Genomic DNA, 19,589 nt, shown 5'->3' with positions numbered 1-19,589 from the left:
ATTACTACCAATTGGAAAACAATGTGATGGAATTCATCTTCCAAGAAATATAATTTTTGCTACAAATATTTATGTCCATATTTCTACAATACATTTATACTGTTTATCTTTATTACCTACAACATTACTTATAATTTCTAACAAATATTAAGTATTTTCCATTGCATGTTAGCCTAAGGTGTCGTATATATAATATACAAGTACTAGTAAAAATTCACATTAGACGTTAGAAGTTAAAGCTAAACAAATATCCAAAATGGGATTTGTTTATAACTAGTTACTAACCACAATTCTTTAGATTTCTAATGACTTCGTTTTATTTAGATTCGCTAATTAGTTTGTTTGCTTATTTATTTTGATGCTAAAATACTTTTTACTAGTATACACTTGGTATTAAGTTACTCGTAAAATACATGCAGTTAGAAATGTAATTTGATAACATTCAGTATATAATACACTACTAGATTCAAGAAAAATATTGTAAACCTCGCACGACTGTCATATGTGAATATATCGAGCAACATTTTATAAGTTTTTTATTGGAAGTAGAAATAAATTACGGTATTGGTGGTTAAGTGGGGCGCCTAACCAGATAGTTGAGCATTCTACTACAGGCAGCATCTCAAAACTATTTACTAACGACCTTTAGTGAGGTTGTTTGAGTTTCTATTTCGGAAGTTGTTCAAAGTACTTTGTGGATGTTTTAATGGATTGTACACTTTAGTAACTTCAACTAAAAGGGTTACACTTTATATCCCTGAACTTTGTGCCAGTGGTCTCAGAGTCCACTCTTATTCGCATTGTATTACGATTACGGTCCGTTATTAATTCATCAACAACTACGTAAAACCTAGATTTTACTTCGTACAATCACATTTTAACACTTTAGAACAAACTGTGCTTTTTTGCAATAGTTGTATAGACTTATTTTTAAGGACACACAAGCTCCATTATCTTTTATAAAAATAAATTTTTGCATGTGTAATTACACAGACATATTTATTAATGTAACTGGTGTGATTGACAAAAGGTTAAAATTAAGTTAAAATAATTTAAAAATTAAATACTTTTTTTTCAAGACAAACAAGCTTCTTATAAAGATGTTACATTAATGAATGATACATTTTATTATCAATTTTTATTTGCTTAATTAGTGGATATATTGTGAATTGAAACGGCGGTACATATGTTTTAATTACAAAAATGCATAATAAAAGTACTAATGCAATCTTTATAACACAATAACTTAATCAAGATTCTATTTCCACCTAATAGATATTTTTGCAAGTATTTGGTTTACACAAAACCGAATTAAAAATATTCTTATTCATTCATTTAAAAATGTTTATAATCCTGTTATGGGTGGAAATTTGTCCATTCAAAAACAATTACATCGATAAAAAAATGAATACTGAGTTATCAAAAATAAAAACTATTTTTATCTGTACAACGTAGCGGCAGATTCATTGTTAGGGCAAAATATAATTATCTCATCATTGCCTGACAGCTATGTTAATTTGTTATATCTTGATACGCAGTGTGAATTTGATACACGAATATGAATCTAATATTTTACTCTATGACAATGCATCTCATTGAAATTGACATTAAAAGAGGACAATAACCAATTAACATTTTAATTAAAATAATATTACTATACTTATACAACCTAACGAACTAAATAAAATAGTTAAGTCCAAGAACAATAAAATTTATTAGCGTTTGATTAATAGTAATCAATAAATAACAATTAAAGTTGGAAAAAGTGTAAGATGTAATATAAGCTACTTATAATAACGTAGGATAGATACACCATTGTTTATATGACAAACTGTAAAGTGAAATTATGGTAAATCAGTATGTTAAAATAAATTATTTGATTGATTTCATATCTAAGAGACAAAAAATTCAATTGCCGAAACACTTTAATTTCACAACTTCATTTAAACTTTATTAGACGTGTAATCTAAGAAAATAAAGTTTTAAAAGTAAGCACTTATGTCACTCTTATAAGTAATCGTAATTTTTTACTGCTCTATTTTGTTGCTATATTTTATTAATCAATATAGTCTTACAGATTCACAGTTTAAAATCTAATAGTAAAGAATCAATTAATCTTGACAAGATGTAACCAGACTAAAATACTTACCAGAGTTATATATTATAGTTTAGCAATATTATGCAATATTTTACTAAAAATAATTATTAAACTATATATTATCCGCTATCCTGTAGTTTGATCATCTTCGAATATTTGGGTGAGTACATAAATGTTCTAAGTTTAAATTATTGTGATAAAACGACTTAAGAAGTATTGGCACAATGAAAAGTCGCACAATGAAAACAAAATATAGTTAAATTCAAAACAATTACTTAGTTATTAAATTATTACTGATTGAGATTACATATGTTTCAAGATAATAATGAAAATGTGTACACTCCAGTGCCACAACGTTACCGGCTGTACCGACGCGACACTACGCGACAGGGGCCTTCCTCACCAGCACGTGTGATATCACGTGTATGTGTACAGTCGGTGAGAACGGGGAGTTATCGCAGTGAATGCTGGAAATAGGAACAAAGCAAACGCCCTAAAACAGCAATAATAAATTTAAGAACTAAATAACCCTTAACAATATACAAACTAGATTACTTGGAGGTACTTATGTTGTATTATGTCCAATATAAATAATGAAAAGCATATTATGCTAGATCAGATGTACATCAAGACTAGAGCTTTGAGGTAAGGGTGTTAAAATGTTAACGTCAAAGGAAATGAATTTCTCACAAAATACGAAGAAAATACATTAACCAGTGGATGAATGTCTTTGAGCCTTTAGTTTATTATAAAATTCCCTTGACCTTGAATAACTGTCCTATTTTATTCTGTAAAATATTTTTCACGTCTGGTTTTAAGTCGGAAACAACAAATGATTTTGTATACGTAGGCAGATATATGGTTTCCTTGGAAACTCTGTCACACATAGGCCTTGCTACGTCACATATAGGCCCTGCTACAACTGGGCACCCCGAAAAAGGTAGCGTGGATTCCCACAATTAACCAAGTTATGTATTGCGCGTTGGATATCGCGCTCAAGGTTATTTTTGAAAACGATTCCTTAATTGCGAGTAAAATTGTTAACGAGTCAAAGCTTATGACTATACTTATAACCTTATGTTAATCTGTCACTTATACAATGCCGAGGATATTGGAGAAAACCCGAATCTCTACTCCCTCTTTAGAATTTGAAATTTGTGGCTTTAAATCAGCCTTACACAAAAGTTGTTGTAGCTAGTGTCCCTAAGTTCTTTAAAAAAAACGTAACTAGACCAGTTTTATTTGTAGTGTACTATTCTTATAACTTTCATACAAAGATCCTATAACATTTATCCGAGGTATCACCAAATAAAGAAGATAACATTCTGATATGCGTATAGTTTTCGTAGCTGATAGTGAAAAAATCCTCATGTAGCTAGGATCCTCAAAAGTAAGTAGTTTCCTATTATTTAAATTCGCCTTTCAGTAATGACGGCCCATCCCTCCAGACTGAACATGGGACCAGAGTAAACAGTGAATAATTGATGGAGTTCATAGCTGGAAAGTCCGCATCTGAACCGTAATCAATGTGAAACAGTGAATCAAGGGCGAAAACACACACACTTCAATCGGTTCCACTCTAACATGCTCAGTTATTTGAGACACTGTTCTTATAAATTTCAGATGACCACCCTCTTTAGTCAGTAATCAAATTGTATTACCAACAATTTAACGTTTTCACATTAAGTGCTCTAATTGTCATCAAACGTTAGGAAGAGCACAATTTGAACCCTTCTATAAAAAGGCAATGCACCGGGGTTTTTTTATGGAAAAAGGTTAAGGATTATTAAGCATGGATACAGATAAGTCTATACTTTTTTTAATTGAGTAAAAAAAGTACTAAAAATAGAAAATTTCTCTATGATGTTCAATTTTAAAGACAGTACATATAGAAATAATATTTCCAACTCTGACGTTGAATGGACAGCAAACTGTACACCCCTTGTCGACGACATGACTTTAGAGTATCCACTAAATGATTGGAAAACTATTTTTAATTACTTTAATTTGCATTAGTTAAAATAAGAAAACAATTGAATGGTAACATTAATGTTATAGTGAATGCATAAAACTTGAATTTAACAATTTTTACTGAGAAATACTATTGAAAATTTGCTGCAATATTAACGCACATGAAAGAAAAAATATTAATAATTGAAACTGTTCAATCGATTGAACAATTCAATCGTATGAAATATTAGGGTAAAAATAAGAGTTTATAATAATAGCATAGTCATTTAACTATGCAAATAAAAAAGGAGTAAGACGATATCACTTTATTAGAAACGTACTCGATGAGAAATTACTAAGGTCGTCGTACGTTGCTTTAAATTCATTGATTAAGAATTTCGCGCGCAATTTCACTGAAGAGTGTACGGAAAATATTTTAGTTAAGCATTTATAAATAATACAACAACGCTTTGTTAACATTTAATCCTTGAAATGTACACAAGAACCTTTTATCTTTTTTTTATTGCAGAAAAATCATTTATATTTAACGTTTTACATATTTTACATTCAAAGCAGTAACAACACTGACACTTTGTTTAACCTTACAACTTGAATTAAAAAGGCCTATTGGTAAGACCTAAAGTATTTTTTTTTAAACATTAATTTCTGCAATTAAATTTTCTATTTACTTGCAAAATATATTTGAAGTTAAATATAAACATGTAAACTGGCTTTCGAAAATAATGTATTTTATTGATTTTATGTGTTTCGTTAGTTAATCTGTAAATATATTTTAAATATAAAATGATTAGTTAGTATGTGATATGAAATAATAAAATATTAAAAACTCAATAATGTATTATGTTACAGTGTTAAAACGGTATATTACTAAATAGTAAAAAGGATAGTCTTTTAATTAATGTACAAATAAATAATTTTAGTCTTTGTTTTTTATTGTGTTTTATTTTTTATTTGACGTTATTTGTTTATGCATAAGCATGCCTAAGTAAGAATCGAATAATAACTCATTTTAATAATCTTGTTGGATATACATGTATAGTTAGATGTACTAACTAATGTGTTGTGATGAAGTAGCTTGTAAGAAGAATAATCAACCGATGTGTTGCATTGAACCTCTAGCTCTACTAAACTAAAAATTAAAAACTGTTTTAAAATTTTATGACTACTTTTCTTTCTTGTATTGCCAAATAAAAAAGTTTGGAGAATTTTCAAACTGTTTTCTAATGTGAGCCCTCTACTATTAACTGTGAAAAATTGCTCTTATTCTTATAAAATACTCAATCCCCAATACGCTTGTTGAAACATAGATACAAGTCAAAATAAAGATGTTCATACATTACGATAACAATCGAGATGTTTTTATTGTTTTTAGCAAACTTAAATTTTCATAAATTTTACAATTCAATACAAAATAAATAAGCAATCGTAGAGGTCATTAACTATTTAATAGTATCAGTTAATATAGATTTTAATTTATCTTTGCTAATTTAGGTGAATAACCTATTGCAGTTATCTTCGTACGTATGGTAATGTTGACTTTGTGTTAACATTAAACATCTACGTTAATTTTGTTCTTGTTTACTATCGTAGCAAACATTTTGGATCTTTGGGATACTATTTTTACATTATTGTTTTAATCAGCATTAAATTATAAATATAATTATATGTTAATCATTTTAAACGAGGCTTTAGCTTTATTTAAAATATAACTTGATTTCAGTACACAACAAACTAAAACAAAATATTTTCTTATTGTGAAAACAAACACAAAACGTTTAATGTTAAAACTACGCATACGTTGTAATCACTTATTTACACAAACATGGTGGGGTATGTATGTTTTCAGAATGCCCACCGAACGCGTGTTACCATGGTGAATGTATACCTAACAGTGATCCTACTATCGTGTACTGGTGCAAGTGTGATAAGGGGTATTTTGGACTAAGATGTAACTTATTTGACCCCTGCTACTTTGAACCTTGTTTGAACCACGGTAAGTTATATGATCAACATACAAGGGAACGCTTTCGGTGGAGGTGTACAAAATTAGTGATGTAAAGGTGGAGGAAGTGTGTATGGAATGCCAACTTGAAAAAGCAGTTTATTTTCCGCTATAAACATAAGTTTCAGTTCCTTCAGTAGAATTTTGGGTAACAATTGTTTCTAAAGTCTTTTGAATACATACCTGTTTTTTTTTAAATAATATCAGATATAATTTTGTAGGCTGCTCTATAATTGCCAGTTTTCAGAGTGTATAGTAATAAAGGATGTTTAAACTTTTAAGTGGAGACATTGCAGTGTTTGTGTGAAGAGAAAACATTACTTTGTTGTCATAGAGTTGTATACTTTGTCACATAATGTAGATTAAAATCTATTGAACTGACATGGAATCTGGAGCCATGTTCGTCTGAAGAGATCCAAAGAAAGTCGACGACAAAGAAGATCAAAACGAAACATTTACATAGTTTCGACATCGTATATTTTGTGTACAGTGTACTGTGTACAATTGCGTACCTGATGAGACAATGAGACTACCACTCAACTATTTATAGGTGCCTCTGATGTCGAAACGATGTTAATGTTTCGTTTTGAGCTTCTTTGTCGTCGACTTTCTTTGGATCTCTTCAGACGAACATGCCTCCAGATTCCAAGAGTCAATTCGGAGAAAGTGTCAGATACCAGACGCTGCAATAAAAGGAAGGTGAACTGGAGTTAAACTTAAAATTCAGTTGAACCAACCCTTCCCACCATAACTACGTTATGTGATTAAAAGCTATCTGTACCTTTATACCTGAATGACCAAATATACAAGTGAACATTTCAACAGTTAGTAGTTAACAACATGTTGTAAACAGTTGCTAATTTAATACTAATAACAATTATAATTATTGCTGACTCAATAGGTTCCCTCTTCCACCAATCCCTAAATTTTTGTCAACGTAACATTTATAGACTAACCAAGTATCAAATTCCCATTGTTTACTTTTTATGTAAGAGCAACTAATAATTAAAAGACCAAAATATGCATAAGAAACTTTAACAAAATAGTTTTTCATACACGAATGCCTGAAGAGTAAGCCATAGTTATACGTGAAAATATGAATATAGAAGTTTAACCTTGCATTTACAATCACTAGATTACCTCCAATCTGTAATATTTTTCAGATATTTATCTGCATGGTAATGTAAATGTATTGTTAGGATTGAAGTGAAGAGTAATTTTATATACATTTTCAAAATTCCATTAACTTAATGTAATAAGATATGACTGTTAAGTTGAACATAACAAGCAAACAAAATTTGTTATGTTATGTTCATGTTCAACAAGTCATTTTAAGCATCAACTGTTTGATGTTTCTTTAAATGTTAGATTACGATAGAGATAATTTTATGCCATACGGTTGATCCTGAAAGATTCGGTTGAATAAAGACGCCAAATGGTAAATCTTCATCAGTACACATTTGCTAGTTTGTAGTGGCTCTAAAAGTAATACAGATACCACATACTCGTATGTGGTCGGCAACCACCTCATCTGTATTAGTGGCAAGATGGGTTGCCGTAAAACAAATTAATAATTCTAGTCTATTCTCCAATTCCTCTCCTAGTCTATTTCTTCTTATTCCGTGACTACTGTTGGCAATAGCCAAATTTATATAGGCTATCATATTTGGCTAGTTCTCCAATCTAATTAAATACTTTAACAAAATTTGTCTGTTATAAAAATAGCATTCAGCCGGTGTTACGGACGGCGTAGTTTTAACATATCTTAATTCATTGGCACAACGTACCATTACTTGAATCCGATACGCTTCTTTTACCGTCAATCAATTATTCCTCATGTATTTAAATCTCTAAAAAGCATACATTCTTTTCCATATTCTATCTGAAAAATGTGCAGTAAATATATTTTCTGGAATGGCAATGTCTGATTCGTTATGAATAAAGTACTTGACGCAATTTTAAAATTATTGGACTTGATTCAACAATACTTTTCTGAATGTGGTCCATTGTACTTATGGCGAAGTCTTTGCCAGCGATTCCTGTTTCATATCAAGATTAAGTGCATATTGTTTTTTTTTAAATATGGTCAAGCAATTTCACAATTCAATACATTTTGTAGTGTTATCTGCTTGTTAACTATGCTTGTCTGTTGCCCTAAATACGCCATTTCCAACAAGTGGAAAGCTGATAATTGCAAATAAGGAAACTAATACTGAATGCGATCCCATTATTTCTATTTTGAGCTATGTAAAACCGGGATAGTACACCTTTGATGTAAAAAATCATACATTCATAGTTTTAAAAACATACATTATAAAATGGAAAGATTTTTATTTAAAATAACTTAATTAAGACTAAAATGTTAGCTAGATGGCAAACTATAACAGAAATGTTTGTTTCTTCAGTTCTCTCTCTATATTAATGAATTAATTGGTATTTAAAGTGTACCACATGAAATTTTCAATTACTGAATTTTTCAACAGTTCATTTGTTCATCAATCTTTTTTGACATAATTCTTCAATCAATCTTAAAAATTAAATTGAAGGATTTAAACAAAATATTGAGTTAACAAATTTAAACGTTATGTTGAATTAAATTCAAACCCATTGCAGATAAGAATGAATAATCTTCGTTTTTGCTCTAAAGAAAGGACGAAAACTTGGTTCTCTAACACATTCCCGGCAATCAATAAAACTTTGAAAAAGTGTTAACGTAAGATATTTGTAATAGAAATAATTTGAAAATCCTTATTTGCAAAGTGCCTGAAGATTTAAACACAATTTATTTATACAATCTTGAACAGGCACGTCAATTAATATTAAAATCTAAGGTATACTTTTGCTTAAAGAAATGATAAATCCGCATGTGAGACTTTTGGCCGACACACAAGCTAGAAAAATATTGAAAACTTTAAATACTCCATTTGTTTATTTTTTAGTTTACAGAGTATTTTTTTTTTATAAAATGTAGTAAGTAATAACTACAAAGCACAGAAAAGACCCGGCATAAATTTAAATACCGGATCTAAAACCAAAATGCTTATTTTCTTACTTCATTCATTATTGTTTGAGTAGTCTTAATGTGTCACTGTGGTTATTAAATGCTTGATAAACATTTCATACGAATTTTAAATGTTTCTTGCAGTCAAATAGAACATCTACGTCAATAGAGGAAGATATTCGTGTCTAGCTACGATTTAAACTATATGCTAACTCAAGTGAATAATTGTTTATTATAGGAATTATTACGTTTGTTATTACTTTTCATTCCAAAGAAAACTATTCTGATGACATAATAATACTAATAATATGAATCAAGTAGAGAACATATTCATTATAATAATAAATAGACCGAAAAACTAAACGATACATCAAACTGAAACTTGACTGTGATAATATTCCACGTAGTATATATATATACTACGTGGAATATTATCACAGTCAAGTTTCAGTGACTTATATATATATATAAGCACAAAGATACAGATTTAGATTATAGATTTTTTTAAGATATAGATTTGGTTATATATATATATATTGAGTGTTCTGATCAAGCTTATTAAACTAGTTTCCAGTTTAACAGTAATTTACGCATAATTTTCAATAAAACATCTGATAGGTAAATGCACAAAATAGCTTTACTTTCTTTAAGGAGGAACTAAGTAATGCCGGGTAAGCAATAGTTGAAAAGCCACATGCAGAATATCTTGTAAAATAACTGATAAAATTATTTACAACAGAGAAATATCGGAAATTTTGACGTTTTTAATACAAAATATTTATATCTGGGAATATGCAAGAATATTTAAATTAACTGAGTATTATTACTAAAGAAAAATTAAGTAATTAGATTAACTGGAAAATAAAAATTCAATGCAAAACTGTTGGGGAGAATATGATCAAAAACCAATATTCTGGTTTAATACGTAAAAATAAATTTTATATATCAAAATCAGATTTAATTTATGAAAATATTAATCCAGTAACATATTGTCCTTTTATTTGAGTAATCGAATTTGATATGACAGACTTTGAATAAACAAGTCGGCAATTAAACAAATATTCAAGGAATAATACTAAATAAATGGTTATGCGTACACTATTGGAACATGTTTAATTTAGTTTCTCTTTATGTCCACCAGAATAATAAAATGGAAATTATTCAATTATTTACCTGCAATTATTTCTCAAATGTGAAAGAAATTGTTCCCTTTATATTATTAGTCAAAATCGTGTATATGCATTTCCCACTAGCAATATCGTACTTCTGGAACATTACACTTAAAAAGACCTAGATAACTTTGGATCTATAAATCTAAACAAAACAATGTCAAAATACAGACCATGAGAATTTCTCAAATCATGTAGATATAGATGTTGTACAAATATGCTAATTGTCAAAAGTCTTCTTATAATTCCACTTGGTTTAGCAGTCGTAGCAAATAACAACTGGTAATTTTAGATCATTTAAGATTATTTTAAATTTTTAGTAAGTATTATACGGAGAAATAAAATTTGGTAACGAGTGTTTCGTTCTAAGGTTAAAAATTAAAAATCAAATATGTCTCAATAAACTTATTCAATTTATTATTCATCTGAACGTCCACAGCATACAAATCTGAAGATAGGTTTTGTATCAGATGTCAGAAGAAGTTTAAGATTAAGTAAGTATTCAATTAACTCTGAAAAATTACATTAAACTTGTAATAATTTAGTCATTCATCTAAGAGTTACTCCAAATATTACAGTACCTAATCTTTCAGCGTGTGGATTAAGAAGGCTAAATACTGGTAAAATTTCGTCAGTTATAATTTCTTCTTAACCTTTAAATTTGCATTACAAATTACACATCTAATTCGATACTTTGTATGCTAATTTCTACTAATATTTCTAAATATTGGTGATTTATAATACTAATAAATATAATAATTTATGATAACCATTTTCATTTAATCCTGTTTATTTTAAACAATGATAAACCAATATATTATAATGTAAATCTCCAGGTGACAAAAAATAAATGTTCTTATGTATCATTTTATAACATACTTCTCATAATTGCATTCTAAAATATTTTATTTGTTTAATCATGAAACTATGTTTGAATAACTGTTTTTATTTAAATGTTATTGCTATTCCACATTATAAGACATAACAATATTTTCATTACAATTTCAATATTTTTTATAAATTTTTTCAATTATAATATTTTTTATTGGTAAAATGTATTTTGAGACATTTGCATTGTATTTTTATATGTATGTATTTTTCTATTATTTTATATTTAGAACTGCTTGGAATTAATTTTGTTTTATTTACAAACACTAAACTGCTTGGATTTAGTGGAACGTTTGAATTATTTTGGTTTTGTACTATAAACCATGAGTTTTTAGTGTACTAACTAAACTTAATTCATTTTTATTTTTTAAGATATTTTAGTACTCCTAAGTTCATAAAACAAAGTAGAACGTAGTGAAATAATTTTTAGTTACTAAATTTTTAAATGATGGGATTAACTCTTGGTTTTATACTTGTATTTTCTACAGTTTTATTCATAGTTTTTCTTATCAATATTTATTTACAGCAAACTTAGTTGAATTCATCATCAGAACAAGCTTGATTAGAAATATTATCAAAAGGAAATCTATTGCTTTAAAGCTATAAATAATCAGTGACATATTTTGTAAAATAATTGTAGTTGCTTTATTTTAAGCAAATGTATTACTCTTTTGGCAATTTGATTAGAATTAGGATTTATTGAATACTTTTCCAATTTTTTTAAATATTTTATACTTTTATCTTTTTATTTGTTAGATTTGTTTAATGTTATATTAGCTTTTAATAGTTCGTACATTCTAATTAAGTTTTAAATCTTGTAAAAGTAAATATTTCTTTGTTTTCGTAAATCCTTAATTACAAAATAACCAAATTTGTGTTATTTCATTTGCTCCTAAAATAACATATAGGAGAGCCACTCATCTATTCATAGCTACATATTACCTTCTTGAATTATATTACCAAGTGTTTAAATTGATCAGATTGTTTTCACAATCCTGTAAAAAACTGGATCGTTTAACTCATATTGTCAATGTTTGGGTTCCGCCAAGTTACAATTAAGCATTTTATGACCAAAGTAATACATTTAAATCATTGGTGCAGTTTGAAAACTATTTTTAGGGAATAATTTGGAACCTAATAGTTCAACTATAAGATTGATCAAAACCTATACCTTAGGATAATTATTGAAATCGAAAAAATAAAGTTTGGTTACTGTGATTAAACTCTACTGCATACTTCTATAATGTAATATTATTTTGCACAAAATTACTTGTTTGTATGTGTAATAAAGCGGTGACATCGCATTATAATGTCCTCTATCGAGAAAATCTCTCTGCAGACAGACACCAGTCCTGGCCGTGATACATGATCATTTTTATTTTTAATAACGTGCCTGAATTATAAAATTGTAAAATGTTGTCAAACAACATAAATTTTACTTATATCCTATATAACTAATTTAATCTTCAGTAATCAATCAGTTACAATTTATTTACCAATGCTAAATCTTGCTTCCTACATATTTGGAGTTGGCTAATTTTAAATTTATATCATATTTAAAAATAACATTACATTATACTGGTTGATGCACGTTACAAACATTATAAGGGTTGATAGCTTGGACATAGATTAAATAACTAAGGAGGCCCGAAACATATATTTCAGCACAAAACCGGGCTCATCCTCTAACAGTTCTGACACCTGCAGCTTCTCCAATACTTATTGCAGAGAGCCAAATCAAGCTTCAACTGTTTACTCCAACTTCTCCTTGCTACCGCGATCGAGAGAATTCAGCAGGTGGTCAATCGTATTTGGTCTGTAGTTCTGACAGTTTCTCAGATTTACAGTTCCATCCATACTTCCCTTCCTCTGGCTGTACTGTAAGTTATGGCAGTAATTCAAAAAGTTACGATTTGGTAGAAACACTATACGATTTTGGAAGGCTTATACATTAAACACATCAGCTTTTGCTTCATTCGATGTCACAAATTTTTATACGTTTCTGTCCACGAAACTCTCGAAATAATAGAAAACACCTTAATAATACCTTCGACATACTTCCAGAAGCAATCACACATTTTATGCTTTATTAAAATAAGTTCTCCACCAGAATGTTACATTCACCTGAGACTGCTATGCGCAATATGACGGATTGGCAACGGGTTCACCCCTGTCTGAAATTGTTATCAGACTTATGTAAATAACTTTGAAAAAGAATCTATCTTTTCAGAGTGCAATAAATGCGTTATAAATATACCCCTGTTATGTACATGACGCATTGATCAAATTTAATTGTTCAAACCTACTACTGAATCTATTGCACTTAAGCCTAAACAACATAATTTCTAAGCTTAAATTTACTACAGAATTGGAAAAATTATAAGGTAACCGTATTTTTTAGACATTAGAAAATGAAAATGATAAAATCGAGTACAGTATATACAGAAAACCAACAAATTTATATCACAACAACAACCAAACGATCCACCCGACTTCTTAACATCACAACACAGTTCCTATCAGTGTCTGATTTATAAGTTACTAAATGCTCCCATGAATAATTGAAGCTACAAAAAATAACTCAATATAATAAAATATACTGCCCAATTTAACATTTATTCACTTGGAAAAAGGTTGATAAAAAACACGAACAAAATATATTTAATCACTTTCGAAAGTAAAAACATTATGTGCGTTTGAATACCATCGGTCTGTACAAAATTCATTCAGTACAAAATTAAAGAAACACGTCATCCACCTTGCCTCCAAGAAAGTTCAACAAATGGCAAATTTGAATTAATGGGTGTTTACAGATGTCCAGAAGCGTCCTGATTCCCCCAAAATCTACAAAGTACAGCCTTGTATGGCTAAAAAAAACACCGCCCCAATGTAAAGATTTATGAACACAAGTCAAATTTCGTCCAACACCTACTTGATGCAAACCACAATTAACATGAATATGAAATGCCATGGCATAGAATTTTAACTTATTTTTAAATTCTGTAATAAGATTAAAATGCCTTATCCCAGAACAATTGACGGCAGTTACAACGTAGAACATGGTGGGTAACCGCCATGGAACTCCTGACCAATACTTGTGTCACCGACGTGGCCCTAGACGTTCGTTCGTACGCGAATGTTTTTACGCTCTCTCTCTTATTCTTTATTTATTTGATACCGATATTTTAAGTTATTTAGTTATGCTGCATTTTTTACTTCAGTTTATTTATTTATTTGAACAACATTTACGTATTTTGGTAATTTCTGTTCATACGGTCTGATAAATCCTTCTACGCTTGGTATTATGTCCCCATAAGACATAAACCAATCCTCTGAATTTTTTAAAGAATTATAAAACTATAAAAATTACTTAGTGTTTTTTTAATTATTTTATGCTTTAAATTAAATTAAGAGTAAACAAAATGCGTTTTTGACGATGTATTCTTTATCATGTATTGCATACCATAATATAGAGAATATTTATATCGCACCTTCTAAAGAAAGTTAACACAAATCCAAACTGGTAAAGTTTTCAGTATATTGAATTTAAAAAGTTAAGGGTTTAACTTAATGTGGCACTGACATAAACAATTTCAAAAGATTGAGAATGTTGAAATGTTGAAAATTTGGCGAAACTTGATGGTTATTTTATAAATATATATTTACTTTATGTAATTGAGTTGTGTTGTTTTTCTCTAAAAAACAAAACTTATTTTAGTGAAATGAATTTGATAACAAAACTCTCGGTGATCTTTAAAGGGAAAAAAACATTCTCACAATAAAACACAACTATATTTCGTGGAAGGTGGTATGTTTCAACATATTTAGCATAAAAAATGTGTTTACAGAGTAAAAAGTCGTCCTACAGCAACTATTAAGTGGACCTCAAGTATGAGTTAGAGTCATTACAAAAAAACTATTCTCTATATATATAAAAAAATGTTTATGTTTATGTTGTTTGTCTGAGTCGTCCTACAGCAACTATTAAGTGACCTCAAGTATCATGAATGAAAATTTGGACCGATCATGATGAAAATTTGTACGTATATGTATTTTTCCACGGAGAAGGTTTATAAGCTATGCCCATCCCTTTCCCGATTCAGGATTCCGCCCCACTGGTTACAGAAATACCCATAAGAAATGCATTGCAGCAAACATATGTTAACGTCTTTTCAATTTTTAATCAGCTGTTCTTTGTAAAACATATATTACACTTATAGTTTTAAAGCATAGAGTAAGCTTAAGAGAAACGACAAATTTTGTTTAAACTGTTTCTGCAATCACTGTTAAACATAGACTTTACTATCCAGATAATACAATTCAAATTTGACGTAAAAATTCACCTTTAACTGCAATATTTATTTAATATAAACCATGCTCATGCTTGATCAGAAGAGCAGCAATGCAGATATCATAATTACTATCTTACGTTTGGCTACAAATATAAAGAATGTTATAAAATCAACCTTAGTTGTTTTTTTTTGACAGAAGTATGGTTCTCAAAACTCCGTGTGTACATATTCTCTCGATCGAGACAACAAAGCAAGCTCAATCGTGGCATCGGAGATATAAACTAATTTAATCTAAAAATTTATTATAGTAAAAAAAAAAATTTACTAAGTAATATAAGGACTTCGGTTCTTAAGATTTGCGTGCGAAGCCGTGGGTAACAGCTAGATAGAGGCAGGAATATGGTACATACCTTCATAATACGCCCAAGAGGCTCACGATGGAACGACTATCAATTATCTCAGCAATGTTTAGAATGTGATAGAAAAAGAATAAATAAGTGAATATAGTGTACTGTTTTCAACGGGAAAATTGCGTGCGAAGCCGCGGGCAACTTTTGCAAAAAATTATTGAAATGCGCAGCAAAGCGCGCCGGGCCCGCTAGTTAAACAATAAAATTCAACTCTTACGACTCAATGAAATTTTTATTAGATTAAACTTAAGAAATGAGTCTATCAAAATTAAAAACTAAAATAATAAAAATATATAAATACAAGTAATAGTTATCTCTTTCCATTTCTATTCACAGAGAATTATAAAAATATGAGTAACGGTTTGGAATAACATTTTTCTCCAACAACTATCGTAAGTCATTTTTTCCTTTCAAAAATAGAGGGTTTGTTTTTATACATCGGATTAAAACCAACTTCTGAAACCTATCTCATAAGTTTTTCTTCTTTTTCCTATTCGATCTTCTTCTTTTAGGTTTTGATATTACATCAGACTCTTCTTCTTCACCCATTCTATCTGCTAAGACGTTATCTTAAGCGTAAACCTAGTCGTATTTTTCTTTGTCATCAAAAGTAGTTTTTGTTTGTTATTGTAGAAATGGTCTCAAAATTGTTATTGTAGAAATGGTCCCCATCTCCGAAATTTATAAAATTAGAATGACTTGGTTCGATTACTGTACAAGGGTTTCCAGTTGTTTTAACTTTTCATAAAGGAAACGTATTGCCTCTGATAATACATAGGTCCACATTTTAAAGTTCTTTTCACCTGTTTTTCGATCTTAACATGAACGCAGTCACCTTCGTTCTAAATATGGCATTCATCAAAATGTTATGTATTATTTATTTTATTTGGTATTTCTCCAACAGTTACAAAAACGAACTTGTTCTTGTACTAGCCACCGTAGATGTCTCAGTAAAATATAAACTCTATATCTTGATCCACATTTGCTTACTCTCAATTAACTTTAAAACGCATGTTGCTATTTCGCAGGTTACCTTTTATTTGGCTCAATAGCTGGCATATGAGAAGTAATGAAAAAGGAGTAATGTCACGGTGACGTGACAGATCTTTTAATTTCCAAAAATTAATAAAATGTTTTGACGCAACGAATGGGTTATGTTTTGTAAACACATCTACTTACATCACAAGGAGACTTCAATTATTTCTCTGGAACCTCTTTCTTTGATTTAGACAAAGAAACATACACCTAGCCGGAATGTTTCAGTAGCTTAGCTTTATTTTCAACTATAATAGTTATATTTGTCAAGATACTCTTCTTCCTCCTCTTTTGTGTTCTTGTGGTTGGTTCTCTTTCTAGGAAATTTATGTTAACATTCTCATTTTGAGCAATACTGCTCTAGGTATTAGTACTTGAATCCTTAAAAATCTTGTTTTTCTTGGCTTGACACTTGTGTCATTTTTCTTCCATAACGTTTTGTATTTGTATTGATTAGTCTCATAAGTTGGTACAACTATCCAACGTCTCAATATCTTTGTGTAACATTCCTTCAATTTGATCTGACTGTGACAGTGGTTCTTTAGGCACAGATTGTTTTGATAATTTTACTATAACTCCTGTACGTTTTTTTAGTCATTAATATATGATGATAGTAATACCTAAAAATGAAGTTTATATGCATTACTTAAGAACTAAATTGTCACAACTGGAAATATTACTTTTGTGTCTACTAACTTACAGTGAAGATGTCGAGGTTTAATGCAGAAAGGTGTCACAACCCTATAACGACTTGGATTGTAGATATTAATATTCTAGAATATTAAGAATAAAATTATCAATCATACATCCAAGTCGATATAAAATATGTTTTGATTAGTAAGCTCCGAGTGAATATTTAGTAAAATTTATTACTAAATTTTTAACTATTAAATATTATCTGGTTTGTCTAAAATTAAATCACAGTTCTAAATCAAAATAATGGATTTATTTAAAATCGCAAATTAAAAGTTCAATGTCTCAGAATTTCATCACTCTATTTTCCACAATGAATTGGCAAACGGTTTAATAATAGTTAAAAGGACCTTTGGCAAGAAATATAAATTTCAGTCAAATATATCAAACCAAGCATCACAGCTCTCTCCTGAAATAAAATAATAAAGTTTACAAATAAAATCAAATACCACTTGGAAATAACTAAAATCAAAACGTTCACTTCTAACTAAGTTCACTCAAAATTCAAAAATAAAAAATAAAACTTCTATTTGCACTAGTTGTACCTTAACTTTCAAGTCTTTGCAATTCTTAATTAGTCTCTTGTCGTATGGCCTATTTTATTACAGGTAAACATCTCTCCATTTTGTCATTGTATGCCCTATATCCGCATGTATTTCAATCCGTTGGTCCCCAGTTTAAGTGTTAGAGAGGGCTTCTTAGCCCTAACTTCGCCCGGTAAAATAAGACGTTCTTCACTTAAAATCAAATCAATATGAGTACTGTTTGAAGAATACATTCATGGATAGAACATAGTCATTAAATAATATTTACTATGAGTATAAAAATATATTGCTGTGAATGTGAATATAATACATAAATATATCAGACCTATGAATATAATATATAGTACGAGTATGTGCTAAAATACTATTGCCTAAGTAGCATAAAAACAATGTTATCAATTCAACTATCGTCAATTACGAATTACTTTATGGCCCAGACTTAGGAGCCACCAACAGATGATTAATGGAGTAAAACGAGTTTTTAAAGTACTGATTTACATTATTTTTAAAAGATGCATCAATTCAATAATTCTTCAAACTATGCGGCATATCAATGAATATTTTGAAAACATATGACACCTGAAATGGACTTCTGAAGATGTTACTGTGGTGATACGAAATGATGAGTGTATCTCTGTTTCTGATACATACAGATTATATATAGGGAACGATGGCAGGTTTTTGGATGTAAACATCGAGACAGAAAATATAAACAGTGAAGGTAACGTCAAAAGGTTTTCGTTAGTGAACTTGACCAGACAACCGTCACGACTACCTAGACGGCACATCACTCTAACAGTGTTTTTGTAGTTTAAACTCTTCCAACAGAGTTAACTCAGGCTGTTCCCCAAAATATCAAACCATATGTCAGAACAGGAAAACAATATCCAAAATAAACCAGCCTAAGTGTTTTCTTCATAGAAATTTGGACAAATATCTAAATGAATGTAAACAGGTACTTAGTGTTTGTTGTTCATGATTCCCTGTTGTAACCAATCCAGGTTAGGGCGCATGTAGAGTCCTTAAAAATATGCAGACGTTGATTCCTGGACAGGATTACTAGCGACGAATATAGCCTCATCACTCATGTTACTTTAAGTTTTTAAATGTATTTAACGTCTTTTTTCAGTGTTAAAAAATAAATAATTCAAAAAAACTATGAGCTGAGAATTATTACAGTTGAAGATAGATTGGTTGAGAGGATTCCGCTTGGATAACGACACTACTGTCGTCAGCGTATTGAACTAAGTGGCCCTTGATGGATTTGTTCAGGTCGTTTATATAGCCAATAAACAGCTAGATTTACTCTTGTAGTTTTTTGGTAAATTCAACATATTAAGAACGACCTGCAAGATAAGAACTAAACCACTCAAGAGGTTAACTGTGACATCGTTAGCTCCGTCTTCTACAAAGACACTGATGATTGGCGGTGTCAGAAGGATAGGTGAGATAACAAAAAAATGCCAGCAATGCCTCTGAGTGTAT

At 29.6% G+C, this 19,589-nt stretch overlaps 1 protein-coding gene across 3 annotated transcripts in view; it reads left to right on the top strand.

The window, feature by feature from the left end:
* The window catches only part of LOC124369085 (latrophilin-like protein LAT-2), a 381,707-nt gene that overhangs the window by 263,948 nt on the left and 98,170 nt on the right, over window positions 1–19,589 (top strand). For 2 of the 3 annotated variants that reach the window (XM_046826804.1, XM_046826808.1), the window contains exon 7: window positions 5,916–6,062. The exons of the other annotated variant lie outside the window; for it this stretch is intronic. In XM_046826804.1, coding sequence (XP_046682760.1) covers window positions 5,916–6,062 — 147 coding nt within the window. The remainder of the gene's footprint in view (window positions 1–5,915; window positions 6,063–19,589) is intronic. 3 annotated transcript variants of the gene reach the window in all.

The sequence above is a fragment of the Homalodisca vitripennis genome, chromosome X (assembly GCF_021130785.1).
Source record: "Homalodisca vitripennis isolate AUS2020 chromosome X, UT_GWSS_2.1, whole genome shotgun sequence".
In the NCBI taxonomy this organism is placed as follows: domain Eukaryota; kingdom Metazoa; phylum Arthropoda; class Insecta; order Hemiptera; family Cicadellidae; genus Homalodisca; species Homalodisca vitripennis.
This window is presented reverse-complemented; position numbering and strand designations above follow the sequence as displayed.